At 45.7% G+C, this 20,560-nt stretch overlaps 1 protein-coding gene across 3 annotated transcripts in view; it reads right to left on the bottom strand.

Annotated features, from left to right (window-relative positions):
- The window catches only part of ca9 (carbonic anhydrase IX), a 332,582-nt gene that overhangs the window by 300,430 nt on the left and 11,592 nt on the right, over nucleotides 1-20,560 (bottom strand). For all 3 annotated transcript variants that reach the window (XM_051683336.1, XM_051683337.1, XM_051683335.1), the window contains exon 2: nucleotides 12,444-12,476. In XM_051683336.1, coding sequence (XP_051539296.1) covers nucleotides 12,444-12,476 — 33 coding nt within the window. The remainder of the gene's footprint in view (nucleotides 1-12,443; nucleotides 12,477-20,560) is intronic.

Below are 20,560 nucleotides of genomic sequence, written 5' to 3'. Positions count from 1 at the left end.
GCTGAGTCCGAGGACATCGAAGCACTTACCTGGCTCCTTGTGACCACCCTCGGAACAGCCTGGGACGGGGGAGGAAGAGGCCTGTCCTTGTGACCCGTGGAGACTGTCACATCGAGGGCGGATTTGTGCCACAGCTGGGCGCTCAGGGCGGGAGACCGCCACTGGAGTGCCAACCTGCCAAATGGAGTGGTGGACGGTGGTCGTGATGCCAGCCGTACACACCGGATACGTGACCCAGTGAACAAGGAAACCACTCTTGCTGAGCTCTTGAGTACTGCAGCCACTTGGGCATGCAGCGCAATTATATGCAAAAGGTAACAAAAAGATGAAGATCTGCTTACCAGCTCCAGAGCAGCGGGTTTCGTTGTCCCTGGGTCGCCCGTCTCAAGGGCGTTTTGAAGCCTTTCACGGGTTCTGGGCGGCCGTGAGATGGGTGGCGTCTGTTTCCTGCGGTGGGCTCCATGCCGGGGCCAGGCCGAAGGGGCGGGCTGTGGCGGAGCCAGTGCAGTCACCGCAGGGGGATGGCCTTGGCGATGAGTGAATGGGGTGCGGGATCTTGGGCCGCGCCGGGGCAGGATATGCCGGCTAGCATCCATCTACTGCTCTACCATTGATAACTGCTGGGCAAAGTCCTCGACGGTGTCGCCGAATAGGCCCGCCTGGGAAATGGGGGCAGCAAGGAATCGTGTCTTGTCAGCCTCACCCATCTCGACCAGGTTGAGCCAAAGGTGGCGCTCCTGGACCACTAGTGTGGCCATCGTCTGCCCGAGAGACCGCGCCGTGACCTCCGTCGCTCGGAGAGCGAGGTCGGTCGCCGAGCACAGTTCCTGCATAAATCCCAGGGCGGAACTACCCTCGTGCAGTTCCTTTAGCACCTTGGCGGACTTGCAGGAGAGCCATGGCGTGCAGGGCGGAGGCAGCTTGTCCAGCGGCACCGTAGGCCTTGGCCGTCAGAGACGACGTAAACCTACAGGCCTTGGACGGGGGCTTTGGGCACCCACGCCAGGTGGCGGCGCTCTGCGGGCATAGGTGCACCGCGAGCACCTTTATCCACCGGGGGATTGCTGAATAACTCTTGGCCGCCCCACCATCGAGGGTAGTGAGTGCGGGGAAGCTGAAAAGATCGGGACCGGGCAGTAAAAAGTGCCTCCCGTGATCTTGTCAGCTTTTCATGCACTTCCGGGAAGAAAGGAACGGGGCAGGGCGTGGCTTTGAACGGTGCCGCAAGCCCAGGAACCAATCACCGAGCCGCGAGGGTTCAGGGAAGAGCGGTGAAATCCACTCTAACCGACGCTCACGGCTGCCCGGGAAAGCATGTCGTCACCTCCGCGTCAGCCTGTGACTGGGCGATCGACCCCGAAGGGAGGAGCCCAGCCGAGGCTTCCGACTGGACGAGCCCGCTCTCCGATGCTGTGCTCGAGAGCTCATCACTTTCACGGGCTCCGAATAAGAGGTCGAACTCGCCGTGAGACGAGCCGGCGGACTCACCCGGAAGCCCGATCAGGGCAGACGAGCGTGCTGGGGAATGGGAGGTCTGCGGGGGGATATCCGGCGGAGGCGGTCCCATTGGGGTCCCCAAATCGCCCCCAGTGCTAGCCACGCTGGCCTCAAACCCATGGGTAAAAGGACCAAGGCGGGAGCCTCTGGGGTGGCTCGCTTTCTTACGAAGGCGAGCCGCGACCGCAACGTTGCCATGGACAAATTCTCGCAATGAGAACATGACCATCCACGAATGCTGTCTCCGCGTGAGCAGTGCCCAGACACGAAAGACAGTGATCGTGACCGTTAGAAGGCGAGAGATAACAAGCACAACCAGGAATATCACACAATCGGAAAAGCATCTTTAAAAAGACGCGTCTTTAAAAAGACGTTCCGTGTGTGCGCTCTTTTAGAGAAATATATACTCTTTTAGAGGGGAAAAATGCTCTTTCAGAAAATATACTCTCTAGTTTTTCTGCCGAAGCGCCCAGGGGCGTTCTCTGCAGTGCACCAGTGCAGAGGAGGGAGAAGCCGCTGAAATGCGCCGTCAGATCCAGCAGAGGTGAATGAACAGTAGTATTCAGCTCAGTGAGCATGACCGTTCGGTTCCGAAGAAAAATCTGAATGAGTGGTTGCATACCAGCTCCTTTTATACCCGTATGTTCGGGGGAGTGGCATGCAAATACCACTCACCAATTTTCATTGGCCTTTTATCAAAGACCAGAGGTGTCTCGGGCTCCCAAGAGTGACCCCTAGTGTCACTACATCGACACCAACGTCGAGTGAGTGACAGATAGGGAACTGCACGTTACACTGAATGACGCTCTGGTCCACCAGTGAGCATCCATCAGACAATATATATAGTAACCATATGAAAACAAAAGTTATCACTACAGAGAGGTATCAGTGAGAACCCTGGTTAACCACTGAGTTCCTGATAAAAACACTCACCTCAATACCGCTGGTTAGTGAATGCCGCTAATGAAAAACCCTGGATAATCAATGGATCCTCTAGCACTTGATCCATGTGGTCCAACACTTCAGTCTGGTGTCTGAATCCAATGAATATCAATGTATAATTCCAATGTGTAAATCCGATGATAAAATATAGCTTCCTACACATCGGTCGGGGTCACATGTGACAAAATCAATGCGAGCTTCTCGATGTGATGCGTGAGCGCACAACTCTTGTCTCTGGTGGTCTGGAACAATGAAATAGAACTGAGGACCCAGAGTCCAAACCCAGGGTTTCAAGTTGAACCATAAATTCAATAAGTCTACATACTGGTTTGATAACTCTCCCAGACCAAATAGTGTAGTGATCGCTTGCATTTGAATCAGCTACTGGATCTTGCCTTACAGGCATACTGTCAGAGAAAGGATTGTCATCAGCCATTGGCACAGCTGCTTCTGCATTTGGTTCATTTTGATTGGGCGATTGAGAATGCACCCGTGAAGCAGTGCGGTCATCATCATATGCAGCTACACTGGAGATGTTAGACATAGAATCTGCTCGTGAGAGTTCCTCAGCCTCACTCTGCTCATCATCTACAAGCTCTGCAGACCCATTTATCTCAGCTATGTAGTCTGCTCGACATAACAGGCCACAAGCTGGAAATCGAGAGAGTTCACAGAGTCCCAGCTCACAGATTTGCTGAGGGAGATAGGCCCCGATCGATTCTGGCCAGATTTCTGAGATCATCCGATAAAGATCTTGTGTTGCGCCAGGCGAGAAGCAAATGGAAGCTTTCTTGGAAGAACCATAATATTTTCTTATTCCCGGACTTTGAGAGTTCGACAAGGAGAAACGCAATCAGTTCAAGGAATGTAAGAAACTCTTACATCAGCGAAAGATCACTTTTGCTCTGATGTTTCCGGCCAAACTGAGAATAGAAACGAAGGTTGGTCGCAAAGTATTTACATATCCCAATCAGCCTTTTATTAAAGTCTTTTATTGAATCAATGGGTGAGTAAACCACTGGGTGTTTCTCATGTGAGTGGGTCGACTCGCTGTACTTACTCTGGCATTTGAGGAAGCTGGGAGTCATTTTGGATTCTTTTTGCTTTTTGCTTTGGCTCTGCCGAGCGGCTGGAGCTTGTTTTGTGAATAACACTTTTCCTTAAAGAAACTTTTGCATTGACGAAAGATTACTTTTGCACTGAAGTTCAGTTTGAGAGTGGACACTACGGATGACCACAAAATATCTACATACTCACACAAAGGATGTCTTTTATAAAGTTGGCAGATTGTGTAAGTCATGGTATATACTTTTATGCGGCCTCCGAGTGAATTGACTCGACCATCCGGGGAACCGGGATGCCGGTTTTGTTTCTTTATGTATAGGTTCCGCCTAGCGGCTGGAGCTTGTTCTATTGAATAACACTCCTTTGGAACAGCTGTGGATTAAACTGTTCGTTCTTCGTGCTTATTCCTCCTGCTGGCTGGAGTTTGTTTTGTTGAGTATTTTTAAGGGACATTGGAATGATTACGTCATCCATTGAACTCATAACAGCCGGCTCACTGAACATATCTGAACGGTTTTATATCAGCTGGAATTTGTTTTGTGGAAGATCACACCTTTGAGACAGTTCTGTGAATGAATCTACACGTTCTTTATGTTCATTCTTCCTATTGGCTGGGGTTTATTTTACAAAGTATTTTCTGTTATGTAATTTTCATTACAAACAGATGTATGTCAAAATTGAGCTATCTGATGGCAAAGTTGTCGTGGGCATTCATGGACCTTTTGAGTTTAGGGGGATTGTCACCGGTTGGCACTTTTGTGTGTGGGGTTAATGCGCACATTTTTCTTTTTTCTGTTTGTTTTGTTCGGGAGGAAGTTCAGGGTTTGATTGTTTCACTAATGGGGAATGTGGTCTGTATAATTTTGTTTTTGACACAGTTTATTTTTTCTACTATATCAAAATGTCAAATGTTAATATGAATGTAAATGGGTTGGGGCACCCCATAAAAAGAAGGAAGGTTATTACTTTTCTTAAACGTAAGAAATATGATATAGTGTTTCTTCAAGAAACACATCTCTCCCCGCAGGAAGCTGAAAAATTTGGGAAGATATGGGGTGGACATGTTTTTTTTAGTGCTGGCTCAAGTAAGAGCAAGGGAGTCATTATATTGATTAATAAACATCTACAATTCAAATGTCTCAAACAGACTAAAGATAAATTAGGGAGAGTCATTATTGTTTTAGCTGAAATTCAAGGGCAAAGGTTGATTTTGGCTAATATTTATGCACCTAACGCTGATGATCAGGGCTTTTTTATAGATCTTGAAGGGATGCTGCAAACCACTGGCACCCCTCATGATATAATATTGGGAGGAGTCTTTAATCTTTTGATGGACTCAGTCCTTGATCACAGTGAAGCAAAAGTGTGCAAGCCCCCTAGAGCAACATTGACGCTTCACAGGATGTGTAAAAATCTTGGTCTTACAGATATTTGGAGACTTTTGAACCCATCTAGTAGGGACTATACATTTTTTTCATCAGTCCATAAGATTTACTCTAGAATATATATATATTTTTAAATATCTAAGTCCCTCATTTCATCTGTTGTTGATTGCTCAGTTGGAAGCATTTTAGTCTCAGATCATACCCTGGTGAGTTTAGAGGTGTTGCCACATATGGAGAAAAGGAAATCATATAGTTTGCACCTTAATATAACCCTTTTGCAAAATCCTGAATTCCAACAAATGTTAAAGGCTGAAATCAGTGTTTATATGGAGTCCAACTGGTCCTCAGTATCCTCTGTGGGCATGGCTTGGGAGGCACTTAAGGCGGTTCTTTGGGGTCGGATCATACAGTATGTCTCATTCACGAAAAAATCCAAAGCACAAGAACTCGTGGAGTTGGAAGGGAATATTAAAAGTGTTGAGAAAGAGCTGAAGCGTCAAATGTCGTCTGATGGCCTCAGAGAATTGACCTGATTGAAATACAGATATAATACTATTTTGTCACAGAAGGTGTTTTGGTTATTCAGGGCAAGACAGTAATACTTTGAGTTGTGGGACAAGTTAGGAAAACTTCTGGCTAGATATATAAAGCAGAGAGAGTCTTTTTCTACCATTCCCTCAGTGAAATCTGCTGGTGGTGAAATATTTACCTCAGCCATTGATATTAATAATGCTTTTAAAGAATTCTATATTGATCTCTATAGATCCATGTCTTCATCTACTGATGAAGATATTAGACACTTTGTGAAACCATTAGAACTTCCTAAACTGATGGCTGAGCAAAAAAATTATCTTGATTCTGAGATAACCTTGGAGGAGCTTGCGAGGTAATTAAGGCCTTGCCTACAGGCAAGGCTCCAGGGCCAGATGGCTTTGCCGCTGAGTTTTTTATGCTACAGAATTGGCTCCACTTTTGTTAGAAGTTTATACGGAATCATTAAAGAATGGAAAGCTTCCGCCAACCAAGGATCATGCAAGCCCGGATCAATCTGATTCTTTAAAAGGACAAAGATCCAAGCAAGTGTAAGAGTTACCATCCAATTTCCCTGATCCAGCTAGACGTTAAAATTTTGTCAAAGATTTTGGCTAACCGATTAAGTTATGACATCTCTTATACATATACACTATATTGCCAAAAGTATTCGCTCATCTGCCTTTAGACGCATATGAACTTAAGTGACATCCCATTCTTAATCCATAGGGTTTAATATGACGTCGGCCCACCCTTTGCAGCTATAACAGCTTCAACTCTTCTGGGAAGGCTTTCCACAAGGTTTAGGAGTGTGTTTATGGGAATTTTTGACCATTCTTCCAGAAGCGCATTTGTGAGGTCAGACACAGATGTTGGACGAGAAGGCCTGGCTCACAGTCTTCGCTCTAATTCATCCCAAAGGTGCTCTATCGGGTTGAGGTCAGGACTCTGTGCAGGCCAGTCAAGTTCTTCCACACCAAACTTGCTCATCCATGTCTTTATGGACCTTGTTTTGTGCACTGGTGCGCAGTCATGTTGGAACAGGAAGGGGCCATCCCCAAACTGTTCCCACAAAGTTGGGAGCATGGAATTGTCCAAAATCTCTTGGTATGCTGAAGCATTCAGAGTTCCTTTCACTGGAACTAAGGGGCCAAGCCCAGCTCCTGAAAAACAACCCCACACCATAATCCCCCCTCCACCAAACTTGACAGTTGGCACAATGCAGTCAGACAAGTACCGTTCTCCTGGCAACCGCCAAACCCAGACTCGTCCATCAGATTGCCAGATAGAGAAGCGTGATTTGTCACTCCAGAGAACGCGTCTCCACTGCTCTAGAGTCCAGTGGTGGCGTGCTTTACACCACTGCATCCGACGCTTTGCATTGCACTTGGTGATGTATGGCTTGGATGCAGCTGCTCGGCCATGGAAACCCATTCCATGAAGCTCTCTACGCACTGTTCTTGAGCTAATCTGAAGGCCACATGAACTTTGGAGGTCTGTAGCGATTGACTCTGCAGAAAGTTGGCGACCTCTGCGCACTATGCGCTTCAGCATCCACTGACCCCGCTCTGTCATTTTACGTGGCCTACCACTTCGTGGCTGAGTTGCTGTCATTCCTAATCGCTTCCACTTTGTTATAATACCACTGACAGTTGACTGTGGAATATTTAGTAGCGAGGAAATTTCACGACTGGACTTGTTGCACAGGTGGCATCCTATCACAGTACCACGATGGAATTCACTGAGCTCCTGAGAGCGGCCCATTCTTTCACAAATGTTTGTAGAAGCAGTCTGCATGCCTAGGTGCTTCATTTTATACACCTGTGGCCATGGAAGTGATTGGAACACCTGAATTCAATTATTTGGATGGGTGAGCTAATACTTTTGGCAATATAGTGTAGATCAGGTGGAGTTTATACAGGGCCGTTGATCTTCTGATAACATTATGCGTTGCATCAATATCTTGTGGTCAGTGGCAAATTATCAGACTGCCATCTCACTTGACGCTGAAAAGGCGTTTGATATGGTAGAGTGGGAATATCTTTTTAAGATTTTGGAAATTTACGTGATCGGGAATACTTTTATTGGTTGGATTAAATTACTTTATAGACACCCTGTAATGGCAGTACAAACGAATGGATTAATTTCAGATTATTTTCCTCTGGATAGGGGTACCCTGCAGGGTTGCCCTCTTTCCCCATTATTGTTCTGTCTTACCCTGGGACCATTAGCAGCCATGATAAGAAAGGAAGATGATTTTCCAGGGGTGGTGGCGGGAGGTGTGGTGCATAAGCTTTTGCTTTACGCAGATGATATTTTATTATTCATCTCTGACCCTACTAGATCTATGCCTTACCTCCACAGAATTATTCATTCCTTTTCTAAGTTCTCTGGATACAGAGTTAATTGGTCTAAATCTGAGGCTTTGGCTCTGACAGCGTACTTCCCGGTAATGGCTTTTCAGCCAGGCGCCTGCCAGTGTTCCAAACAAGGCATTAAGTATTTGGGTATTTTATTCCCAGCAAATCTGTGTGATTTTGAGTTAATTTTGACCCTTTAATAAAAAGTTTTTCGAGCGATGTGGGCAGGTGGGCTTCATTACATTTATCTATGATTGGGAAGGTTAATGTTATTAAAATGAATTGTATTCCAAAATTCAGCTACCTGCTACAATCTCTGCCTATAGATGTCCCCCTCTCTTATTTCAAGCAATTTGATATCATAGCAAAGTCCTTCATTTGGAATGGTAAACATCTTAGATTACATTTCAGTAAATTGCATATGCCGATTGACAAAGTTGGGCTAGGCCTACACAAGATTTTGTTTTATTATTATGCATTTGGTTTCAGACATTTGACTCACTGGTCGCTTCCACCTGAGAGAGCCCCTCCCTGGTTTTGTATAAAACAGGAAGTTCTTGCCCCTATTTTGCCATTGCAAAGCCTTTCTATCTAACTAATCGGAGAAGTTAAGTTACACCCAGTTATCTCGCATTTGCTCTTGGTATGGACAAAAGTGTCCAGAGTGTTTAATTCGGACATTTATTTAAATGTTGCCTCAAGCATATGGCTGAACCCAAAATTATGTATTAATAATTCCCCTTTCTGCTGGTCAGAGTGGATTGTGAGGGAGGTTAATTCACTCGGTGACCTATATGAGAGTGGAGTGTTGAGATCCTTTGAAAATTTGGTTCAACATTTTGGGATTCCCAGATCTCAGTTCTTTAGGTATTTACAGCTGCGCCACCCACTCTGTACTATTTTTGGGAGTAGCATACACCCCCCAAAAGCGGCAGATACTCTGGGAGTGGTGATTACTGCTTTTGGAAAAGGTCATGAGGCATCATGTATTACTCCCTGCTAATTCAGAGTCTGGGGGATGGAGCTTCAACTTCTCTCAAGAGATTATGCAAGAAAGATTTAAATTTGGTATTGGAGGAGGGAATGTGGGCTAGGACTCTAAAAAAACATCAAGTCTGCATCTAGAGATGCAAGGGTGTGCCTTATGCAATTCAAGATTTCACATCGATTCTATTGGACCCCCTCTAGATTGTATAGGCTTGGTCTTAAAAACACACCCACCTGCTGGCGATGCCAATCAGAAGATGGAGACACAACCCATGTTTTTTGGTGATGTGTTAAGATCCAAGAATTTTGGTTAAAGGTTCAGAGTTTTTTGTGTGACGTATTGAGCACTCAAATTTCATTTTGCCCCAGACTCTGTATTTTAGGTAGTGGGCGGTCATCAATATTGGGAAAAAACACACAGAAATTGGGTTCTAAACAATGTTATGATCGCCAGACAAGTCATTTTAATGGATGGAAGTCGGCTGGAGCGCCCCCATTTCAGGAGTGGTACACGGAGATGGTGGCGGCTTTCGAGGAAGCATCATCTAGAAGACTGGGGAACTTGGATGCGCTTGTTGGGAAATGTGGAAACTATTTAGCATTCTTGGAGGGCTCTTGGGGGGGGCAGTGGAGAGAGAGGTATAGTTATAAATGTGTATGATTATTATATTTTTTTTTTCCTTTTTTTGTGTGTGTATATAATCATGTGTGAGGATTGTTTGTTGTGGTCATGGTGGGTTCGGGGATTGGGAGGGGTAGTGGTGGGGGTTAAATTTTGATTCTGTGTATATATGTTTTGCTTTTCTTTGTTTATTGTATGAATCAATAAAAATGTTAATCACAAAAAAAATATAACACGGCAATTTGGGATTTCTAGGTCTCAATTTTTCAGGTATTTACAGCTGCGCCATTTACTTTGTACTATTTTTGGTAGCTCCCTAAGGCTGCTGACACTTTTTGTATGGTGCTCTTAGCCTTTAGAAAGGGTCATGAAGCATCAGTGTATTACTCTTCATTGGTTCAGAGTCTGGGTGATGCAGCCCAGCTCTTAAGAGGTTATGGGAAAGAGATTTGAACTTGGCTTTGGAGGATGAGGAGTGGGAAATAATTTTAAATTTAAATTTAAATGTTAGAACTATGTCTAGGGATGCAAGGGTACAACTTATTCAGTTTAAGATTTTGCATAGTTTCTACTGGACTCCCTCTAGATTTTTTAGGCTTGGTTTAAAAGACACACCTACCTGCTGGCGATGTCAGTTGGAGGATGGAGACTAAGATTAAAGAATTCTGGAAAGAGTCCAGAATTTTATCTCTGAGTCTCAAATTTCATTCTGCCCTAGACTATGTATATTGGGTGATGGGGAGGTTTTTAAAGGTGCAATATGTAACAATTTTCATGTAATATTCGCCTTTTTTGCCAATGTGTGAACAGCTTGTAACGCAACTTAAAAAATGAGCCCTTCCCGGACTTCCTAGGTTGCCTATTACAGCCTGTAGACTGATTTTCATGTGAAGGGAGTGGGTCGCTTTTGCTGGGAAAATCCAAAGGTTGTGAAGTTTATGCGCGCTCCCGAGAGCCTTGTCTTAGTGCTTCTCTTCCACTACAGTGACAACAAATTGCAACACTAGGTAACGTTATCTTAGAGATGGAATCCAGCAAACGTCTGGCTCCCAGCACAACACCGACTCCTACACAAACTCCAAGTAAGCCAAAAAAAACAAACAAAAAAAAAACAAAACATTTATCTACTGAATCCCATCTGGCTAAGCAGGAACGTGATCGTGGTCGAGCGAAAACTACATCGGCAGGGCATTTGATTCCTGGAGGTACCTTTGCTCGGTTTTGGGGATCAAAACCGACCCCGAATTGGCATTCTTCTTATTGAGCAGGTAAGCTTACATAATTGCAAAACATGTGAAATAGTGCCACAAGGATTGATCTGTGTAATTTTAACTAAACTACAATAACACATGAAATGAATGCTAGACAATGTTCAAGATAATGCAAAAAGACCCATTCATTAGTGTAACGTAACTTGGTTATACAGAAAATATATACATTCTATTATTATAAAAACAATAGCGCATCTATATATCAAAATGACAGTTGTGATGGAATCACATCAATACTGAACTGTCAACATATTTATAATGTACAGTCTATTTTATAAACACCTCCTGTTATTATCCACCAAATTTAGCTAACAGCTATTGATAAAGCTGGCTAGCTACCTAAAGCCGACATAGGCTATCGTATAAATGCAGTCAATGTATCATGCAAAGAAAAGTGATTACTTCAACTACAGTCTCGCATAGTCAGACCTATATCCACACTTTGTTTTAGCCCTGTTCCAGCACTGGAGAGTCAAATATAATATACAGTCTCAAAGTTTGTAGTAAAACAATCATAACTGTGCAATTTTAATTATGCTACCTCATCTGTCAGCATGATGCCGGTGAATCACGTTGTCTCTTTGTCCGTTACGTCATTGTTTTGGTCGATGCTCGCTCGCTCGCATCCCTATGGAGTGTGTGCATGAGCACGAACAACAGGTAGCTGACTGCAGTTCACTTAACGGCCACAGGTGTCATAAATAACAAGGGTTTCTGAATCTTACATCCTGCACCTTTAAATTACCAAAGTACATTTGTTTTAGCATTAATTTATACTTAGCAGAATTAAACATTTCATTTTAAAATCTAATTAAAAATTTGTTTCAATATTACTTTTGTAGAATGCTGTATGATATGGATTGTTGTGTTAAGTAACTTAAGTCCTTTTGTTAAAAAATGGTATATTGTTAATTTTATTTATGATTGCCAGACAAATGAAATTGATACTTAAAACTGTCAGAAGATTTGTGGAGAAACTGGACCCCACACTCTCTTTGATAGAAAAAGCCATGGTCACCAACGTTCAGAATATTTTCCATATGTGGCTAATCCACTAATCCACACTCAGGAAAATACGCACCACTTTTAAACATCTGTCAACCATAAACCAGCTGAATGATATTTATCACTCAAAAACATCTGTCAACCACAAACCAGTGGTCAACCACACTGTAACTGACAGACACACCCAACTGTCAGACACACCCACCCATTAATCATCCCTATCTCACCCATTTTTGACATTTGGTGCTGTATATAACTACACACATGTCTAGAGTTATTTGATAATTGTTTTCCATTTTTTAAACGTGCTTGCAACTTCTTGTTTGTAAATCATTTTGGATTAAAGCGTCTGCTAAATTACTAAATATACATTTAATTATTTTTCTTCCACTTTTTATGCTCTATTTATTTTAAGAAACCTTGTATAAATGTCACTTTGTTGATTGCAATCTGTGAAATCTGATAACATTGTTCAGCTATCATGAAATACAGTAGTATATCTTACAAATTGTTTATCTAATAAAAAGTTAATAATTGTCTAAGTCCAATCATACAAATGCAGGTTCATCTGGCAGGTACATTACATCCTTCTTTACTTAGCGATAAATGCATCTTACACATATTCGCACAAAGGTGTCTGTAAGCAATTTCATCCTTAACAAAACACACAAGTGTTTGCTGTATTACAAGGAGAGTAACAAGAGTTTGCTGTCCTGGATGTGTCTGCTATGTTCTACTAAACAGTTATTGTGGGTAGTAGTAGTATATATATATTTACCATGGTAGCCCCAGTTGTGCTGATGAGAGGAACCTGTGAAAAATGGGTAGAGATTGTATCAGGAAATGAAAGTAATTCAAGTCTGACTCCTCATTAAATGGTAGTTTGGGGAAGTTATGGTGTTGTTATTGACTATATATATCTATTATTTATAGCTTACAAGAGGGAAAGTGTAAGTATAAAACAGCAGAGGAAGAATTATTTCTCAATATTAATATTATAAAATATAAATTATTATCAAGTAGCTAACAATTTAATAATACTGTTGTTTTCCAGTGTGTGCTATAATTATGAGTCCTAATACTACTAATTTATCAGTTATTAATGTAACAACATGCTACTTAGTAGTGTTTTGTAAATATGAAGTAAATATTTTTTGAAAGAAAAATTCAGGCACAGATAGGTGAACAAACTGTGAGAACAGGTTTGGTCATTCTGAGTGAATGGTGCTGGAATGAGTAATCAGTATCATTTCCTTATTCACATCAGCACACTTGCACAATCCCTCATTCATTGAGTGCAGTGAATGTGAGCATTATGTGCTGCCAGTAGAGATGCTTGGCAGATTTCTGCAGGCTAAAACAACTCAGTTGACTGGTGAATCTGCTTTCTGTAAAAAATTCAAAGCCACTGCAAGAGGAGGCCATACTGTTATGCATTTCAAAAATGGTCAGGAGGAGAGTCATTAGCATGCTGTGGCAAGTCAGTCAAAAACTAGATTCATGGGGTAAACGGCCCCAGCATGTGCTGTCTATGGGGAAGATTGTTTACAGAACCCTTACCCTGTCCAAGCTCCATATGGGTGAAAGATCTTGAGTGACCATACACCAGATCAGGACCTACAGTACACAGGCCTACCTGAGAGATAATTATTGATCTGCCACCTTTACTGCTCCTAAAACTGCTCACAGACAGGGCCAGATTAACCATATGGGAAATTGGGCACATGTTCAGGGTTACCATGTCCAGAGGGTCGTGTCTAGAATGTATGCCTCTGGAAAAGTCTTGTGAGAGTTGGATTTGCTGCTACTAAGGTTGGGTTAGGGTTAGGTTTAGTTGTGAGGTTAGGGTTAGGTTTAGACCTAGAGTTATGGTTGGGTTTAGACATAGGGGTAGGTAAAGGGTTTCTGGGGGACTCTAAATAAACAGTGTATGAATGTTGCATGCAACTTATAAGAGACTTTTTGCAGATCTAGGGTTCCCTTCATGACGTGTTCAGTCACGCGACACAACAGGTTTTTTAAAATGGCCTAATTATAAATTTAATGAATAATAATAATTTAAAAAATTACTTTCTAGTGTAAAAATTTGTTCAATGTCTTGACATAAAAGTTTCTGAGCTTTGAATGTGAATCAGTGTAAGATTCAGTTTTCTGAGCAATCAAGAGCCCCCTTGAAGAAGAAACCCTGTCTCAAAGGAAAGAGTAAGTGGCTGATAACATTTGCAATTTCCATCCGTTTCTCACACAAAGCAACGTATTGTCTGACTTAAAGGAATAGTTCACCCAAAAATGAAAATTTGCTGATAATTTACTCACCCTCAGTCCATCCAAGATGTATCTGAGTTCGCTATCTGTCACTCACTCGATGTTGTGTCGATGTAGTGACACTAGGGGTCACTCTTGGGAGCCCGAGACACCTCTGGTCTTTGATAAAAGGCCAATGAAAATTGGCGAGTGGTATTTGCATGCCACTCCCCCAGACATACGGGTATAAAAGGAGCTGGTATGCAACCACTCATTCAGATTTTCTCTTCTCTTTGAATTCCCACGACTGTTCATTCAGCTCTGCTGGATCTGACGGCGCATTTCAGTGGCTTCTCCCTCCTCTGCACTGGTGCACTGCAGAGAATGCCCCTGGGCGCTTCGGCAGAAATAAGAGTATATGTTTCTAAAAGAGTATATTTCTCTAAAAGAGTGGCACACACGGAACGTCTTTTTAAAGATGCATCTTTTTAAAGATGCCTTTCCTTGTGTGTTATTCCTGGTTGCACTCGTTATCTCTCGCCTTCTGACAGTCACGATCACTGTCTTTCGTGTCTGGGTACTGCTCACGTGGAGACAGCGTTCGTAGATGGGTCATGTACTCATTGCGAGGACATGTCCATGGCAACGGTGCGGTCGCGTCTTGCCTTCGTAAGAAAGCAAGCCACCCCAGAGGCTCCCCGCCTCGGTCCTTTTACCCACGGGTATGAGGCCAGCGCGGCTAGCACTGGGGGCGATTTGGGGACCCCAATGGGACCGCCTCCGCTGGGTATCCCTCCGCGGACCTCCCATTCCCCAGCATGCTCGTCTGCCCCGATCGGGCATCCAGATGAGTCCGCTGGCTCGTCTCACGGCGAGTTCGACCTCTTATTCAGAGCCCACGAAAGTGATGAGCTCTTGAGCGCAGCATCAAAGAGCGGGCTCGTTCAGTTGGACGCGGAAGCCTCAGTTGGGCTCCTCCCTTCGGGTGTGGTCGCCCGGTCACAGGCTGATGCGGAGATGACGACATGCTTTCCCGGACAGCCGCGAGCGTCGGGCAAGAGTGGAACCCTCCGTTCTTCCCTGAACCCTCGCGGCTCGATGATTTATTCCTGGGCTCGTGGCACCACTCAAAGCCACGCCCGCCCCCGTTCCTTTCTTCCCGGAAGTGCATGAAGAGCTGACAAGGTCGTGGGAGGCACTTTTCACTGCCCGGTCCCGATCTTTTCAGCTTCCCTGCCCTCACTACCCTCGATGGTGGGGCGGCCAAGGGCTATTCGGCAATCCCCCGGTAGATAAAGGCGCACAGGCCGTCATCACGATCGCCGTCCACCACTCTATTTGGCAGGTTTGGCGCTCCAGCGGCGGTCTTCTGCCCCTGAGCGCCCAGCTGTGGCACAAATCTGCCCCTGATGTGACAGTCTCCACGGGTCACGAGGACAGGCCTCTTCCTCCCCCATCCCAGGCTGTTCCAGGGGTGGTCACAAGGAACCAGGTAAGTGATTCGATGTCCCTAGACTCAGCACGGCCACGACATGGTGTGGCACCTCAAGCTCTGCCCCGCCGCGAGGCCCCACCTGCCGGTACGTCCGACGATGTTGTCCCTTTGGTCCCCCTTGCGTGGAACTTGGGTACGGGGCTTGCACTTTCCAATCCGTCGCGATGGCTAGTCCGAACCGTACGACTCGGCTATACGATTCAGTTTGCCAGGCATCCACCCAGGTTCAGCGGTATCCACTTCACCTTAGTGAAGGACGAAAATGCTGCTACCTTGCGCGCGGAGATCACTACCCTCCTACAGAAGGGTGCGATAGAACCCGTCCCTCCAGCCGAGATGAAGAAGGGGTTTTACAGCCCCTACTTCATCGGCCAATCTTGGACCTGCGAGTACTGAACCGGGCTTTACACAGACTCCCGTTCAAGATGCTGATGCAAAAATGCATTCTGGAGAGCATCCGGCATCAAGATTGGTTCGCGGCGATACACCTGAAGGACGCGTACTTCCACGTCTCGATTCTACCTCGACACAGACCCTTCCTGCGGTTTGCATTCGAGGGTCAGGCGTATCAGTACAAGGTCCTCCCTTTTGGCCTTTCCTTGTCTCCTCACGTCTTCACGAAAGTCGCAGAGGCAGCCCTTGCCCCGTTAAGGGAAGTGGGCATTCGCAGTCTCAACTATCTCGACAATTGGCTAATCCTAGCTCACTCTCGGGACATGTTGTGTGCACACAGGGACTTGGTGCTCTCACACCTCAGCCGACTAGGGCTTCGGGTCAGCTGGGAAAAGAGCAAGCTCCTCCCGGTTCAGAGCATCTCTTTCCTCGGTTTGGAGTTGGACTCAGACTCTTTGAATGAACGAGCGCGCCCTGTCGGTGCTGGCCTGTTTGAAGGTGTTCAAACAGAAAACAGCGGTTCCACTGAAACTCTTTCAGAGGCTCCTGGGGCATATGGCATCCTCAGCAGTGGCCACCCCGCTCGGGTTGATGCATAGGAGACCGCTTCAGCACTGGCTTCAGAATCGAGAGACACATCGTATGGTCATCACGCCGGTCTGTCACCGTCTTTTCAGCCCTTGGACCGACCTCTCGTTTCTACGGGCAGGTGTTCCCCTAGAGCAGGTCTCCAGGCGCGTCGTGGTCATGACAGACGCCTCCAAAACGGGCTGGGGCACTGTTTGCAATGGGCACGCAGCCACCGGCTTGTGGACGGGCCAACGACTGCATTGGCACATCAACTGCCTCGAGATGTTGACAATTCTGCTTGCCCTGCAGAGGTTTCGGTTGTTGATCCAGGGCAAGCATGTGTTAGTTCGGACAGACAACATGGCAATGGTAGCATATGTCAACCGCCAAGGCGGTCTGCGCTCTCGTTGTATGTCACAACTCGCCCACCGTCTCCTCCTCTGGAGTCAGCAGCACTTCAAGTCGCTGCAAGCCACTCACATCCCCGGCGACCTCAACACTACAGTGGACGTGCTGTCATGGCAGGTTACCCTCAGGGGAGAGTGGAGACTCCACCCTCAGGTGGTCCAGCTGATTTGGAGTCGATTCGGACAGGCACAGGTGGACCTGTTCGCCTACCAAGAATCCTCCCACTGCCGCTCTGGTACGTCCTGACCGAGGCACCCCTCGGCATAGACGCACTGGCACACAGCTGGCCCCCTGGCCTGCGCAAATATGTGTTTCCCCCAGTGAGCCTACTTGCACAGACTCTGTGCAAGGTCAGGGAGGACGAGGAGCAGATCGTCCTGGTAGCACCCTACTGGCCCACCCAGACGTGGTTCTCGGACCTCACGCTCCTCACAACAGCCCCCCCCCGGCAAATTCCCCTGGGGAAGGACCTTCTTTCTCAGGGACAGGCCACCATCTGGCACCCGCGACCAGACCTCTGGAATCTCCATGTCTGCCCCCTGGACGGGACACGGAAGACCTAAGCGGTCTACCACCCACAGTGGTAGACATGATCACTCAGGCACCTGTATGCCGTTAAGTGGCGTCTGTTCACTAAGTGGTGTTCTTCCCGACGGGAAGACCCCCAGAGATGCGCAGTCGGATCAGTGCTTTCCTTCCTGCAGGAGAGGTTGGAAGGGCGGCTGTCCCCTTCCACCTTGAAGGTGTATGTTGCTGCTATAGCAGCACACCACAACACAGTGGACGGTAAGTCCTTAGAGAAGCACGACCTGATCATCAGGTTCCTGAGAGGCACCAGGAGGCTGAATCCCTCCAGACCGCGCCTCGTTCCCTCATGGGACCTCTCTGTAGTTCTTCAGGGTCTACAGAGAGCCCCCTTTGAGCCTTTGCAGTCAGCTGAGTTTAAGGCAGTCTCTTTGAAGACTGCCCTCCTGACTGCGCTCACTTCCATCAAGAGGGTAGGAGACCTGCAAGCGTTCTCTGTCAGCGAAACGTGCCTGGAGTTTGGTCTGGGCAACTCTCACGTGATCCTGAGACTCTGACCGGGCTATGTGCCCAAGGTTCCCACAACCCCTTTTAGGGACCAGGTGGTGAACCTGCGAGCGCTGCCCTAGGAGGAAGCAGACCCAGCCCTGTCATTGCTGTGTCCAGTGCGCGCTTTACTCATCTATTTGGATTGCACGCAGAGCTTTAGGATCTCTGAGCAGCTCTTTGTCTGCTTTGGTGCACAGTGGAAAGGAAGCGCTGTCTCCAAGCAGAGGATCGCCCACTGACTCATTGACGCCATAGCTATGGCATATCACGCCCAGGATGTGCCGCCCCCAGTAGGGCTACAAGCCCATTCTACCAGGGGTATAGCGGCCTCCTGGGCCCTGGCCAGGGGTGCCTCTCTAACAGACATTTGCAGAGCAGCGGGCTGGGCAACACCCAACACCTTTGCAAGGTTCTACAACCTCCGGGTGGAACCGATTTCGTCCTAGGTAGTGGCATGCAATACAAGCGGATAAGCCCGGGATAGCCGGCCAGGTGTATCGCTTGCACATAGTGCCTTTCACCTCCTCTGAGCTGAAGACGTGCGCCATTAATTCCCAGTAGTGTTCACAAAAGTTGTTCCCTGGTTGACTTCCTCCGAGCCCTGTGGCAGTCGAGTTTTCGGAGAGACTTGCTGCTGGCCCAGTACACGTGCTAACTAAGAGCCCTGTTCTGGGGTAGGTGCTCCACATGTGCCGGTTCCCTGTAAGGTAACCCCATGCGATATATATCTTCCGCTAATTCATTTCCCTGTTGGCAAACTGCATCTTCCTTCAGCAGAGCCCCCTCTGCCACAGTCTCCATGTTGTAGTAACTCCTCCCCCATTGGGTAGAATCTACCATGAGACTCTCCACATGGTCGGCAAGACCATGTGACATATTTTGTCCACTTAAATATCCCCCCTCTCTTTGGGCGAGGTGTGGTCTCTGTGGTGTCCTCCCCTTGGGAGGGACACCCCCCGACTAGACCTGGCGGCCCAGTCGGATAATCCCCCTTCTTTTTTAGGGAGTGGAAAAACCCATGACTGGGTTAGCCTGTCTCTATCTTTTGGGTAGTCGACTTGTCCCCAAAGGGCCATTCGACACTCATAACTATGTTGGGGGAGGTTACGTGTCGGCCTGGTGTGCTGGCTATGAGGCACACAGTGGTCTGCCCAACACACACCGCCAGTTCACGTAACACAGTTCAGCCAGTTGTGGCGTTTCGTATAGGGACCCCTAGTGTCACTACATCGACACAACGTCGAGTGAGTGACAGATAGGGAACGTCCTGGTTACTTGCGTAACCTCCGTTCCCTGATGGAGGGAACGAGACGTTGTGTCCCTCCTGCCACATTGCTGAACTACCCGCTGAAATGGCCGGACCTTGTCTCAGCTCCTCAGCATAAAACCTGAATGAGTGATTGCATACCAGCTCCTTTTATACCCGTATGTCCGGGGGAGTGGCATGCAAATACCACTCGCCAATTTTCATTGGCCTTTTATCAAAGACCAGAGGTGTCTCGGGCTCCCAAGAGTGACCCCTAGTGTCACTACATCGACACAACGTCTCGTTCCCTCCATCAGGGAACGGAGGTTATGCAAGTAACCAGGACGTTTCTTTCTTCATCAAAACAGAATTTAAGACTTTTAGGATTTAATTTCAGGCCTCCTCCTCTAAACAATGCAAGCGAATGTACTCCATTTTTTGATGATCCAAAATACATATTTAGGGTGCATCAAAATAATCCACACAACTCCAGTCGACAAATAAAGTAGGGTTTAAATGTTGATTTTATATATATATATATATATGTGTGTGTGTGTGTGTGTGTGTGTTTTGCATTTCATTGTTATTGTATGAGTTAATAAAAAATGTTAATTACAACAAAAATGTACATTCACTTGCATTGTTTAGAGGAGGAGGCTTGAAATGAAATCCTAAAAGTCTTAAATTCTGTTTTGATGAAGAAAGAAACTCAGATACATCTTGGATGGCCTGAGGGTGAGTAAATTATAAGCAAATTTTCATTTTTGGGTGAACTATTCCTTTAATGAGTGCGGTCAAAGATTTGGCTATGCAAGACTAGGTGTGCCATAACATCTTTTAACCATTAGGTATGTGATGATGGGGTCTTATCCTTTCACTAAAGAAGAATTAAATACCGGGTCAGGAGGGACGCAAATATAAGGGATTTTTTTTAAAGGACACATTTTCTAGGCCTACTTCAATGAAAGTTAAGCTTTGAATAATAACTTATAACCACAGTCATTGTCTCACTGTTTTCTGAATCAATTTATACATGTTGGGCATTTGCTGTTAATTATTTTGAAGCAGACATTACAAAGTTTAGCAGTTTTTGCTTTTACAGCTAAAACATACTGCTAATTGGAAATCTTCATTTGAGATTGTGAAAAAAAAAATATCCCTTTTTTTATTTATTTTTTTATTTCCTGTATGTACAGTCATTTTAAGGGTATGGATATACAGTATTCATACTTTATTTCTATAGTTTGCACTCATTACTTCACAGTTTTCAAATCTTAGCAGGGATGTAAAAAGCAAAAAAACATTAACACTATAGAATATTGTTTCATAATGAATAGGTAACTATGTATGAATTAATGTTGGACAAATAAGTAGTACGACATTAACACTTCAGTTACTACTATAAACTAATATAGAAACACAATTAACTAATTAGTAAGTAACAGCGATCTGATGACTGTGGTAA

Source organism: Myxocyprinus asiaticus, chromosome 42 (assembly GCF_019703515.2).
Source record: "Myxocyprinus asiaticus isolate MX2 ecotype Aquarium Trade chromosome 42, UBuf_Myxa_2, whole genome shotgun sequence".
In the NCBI taxonomy this organism is placed as follows: domain Eukaryota; kingdom Metazoa; phylum Chordata; class Actinopteri; order Cypriniformes; family Catostomidae; genus Myxocyprinus; species Myxocyprinus asiaticus.
The sequence above is the reverse complement of the archived record's forward strand: the minus strand, read 5'-3'. Positions and strand labels throughout refer to the sequence as shown.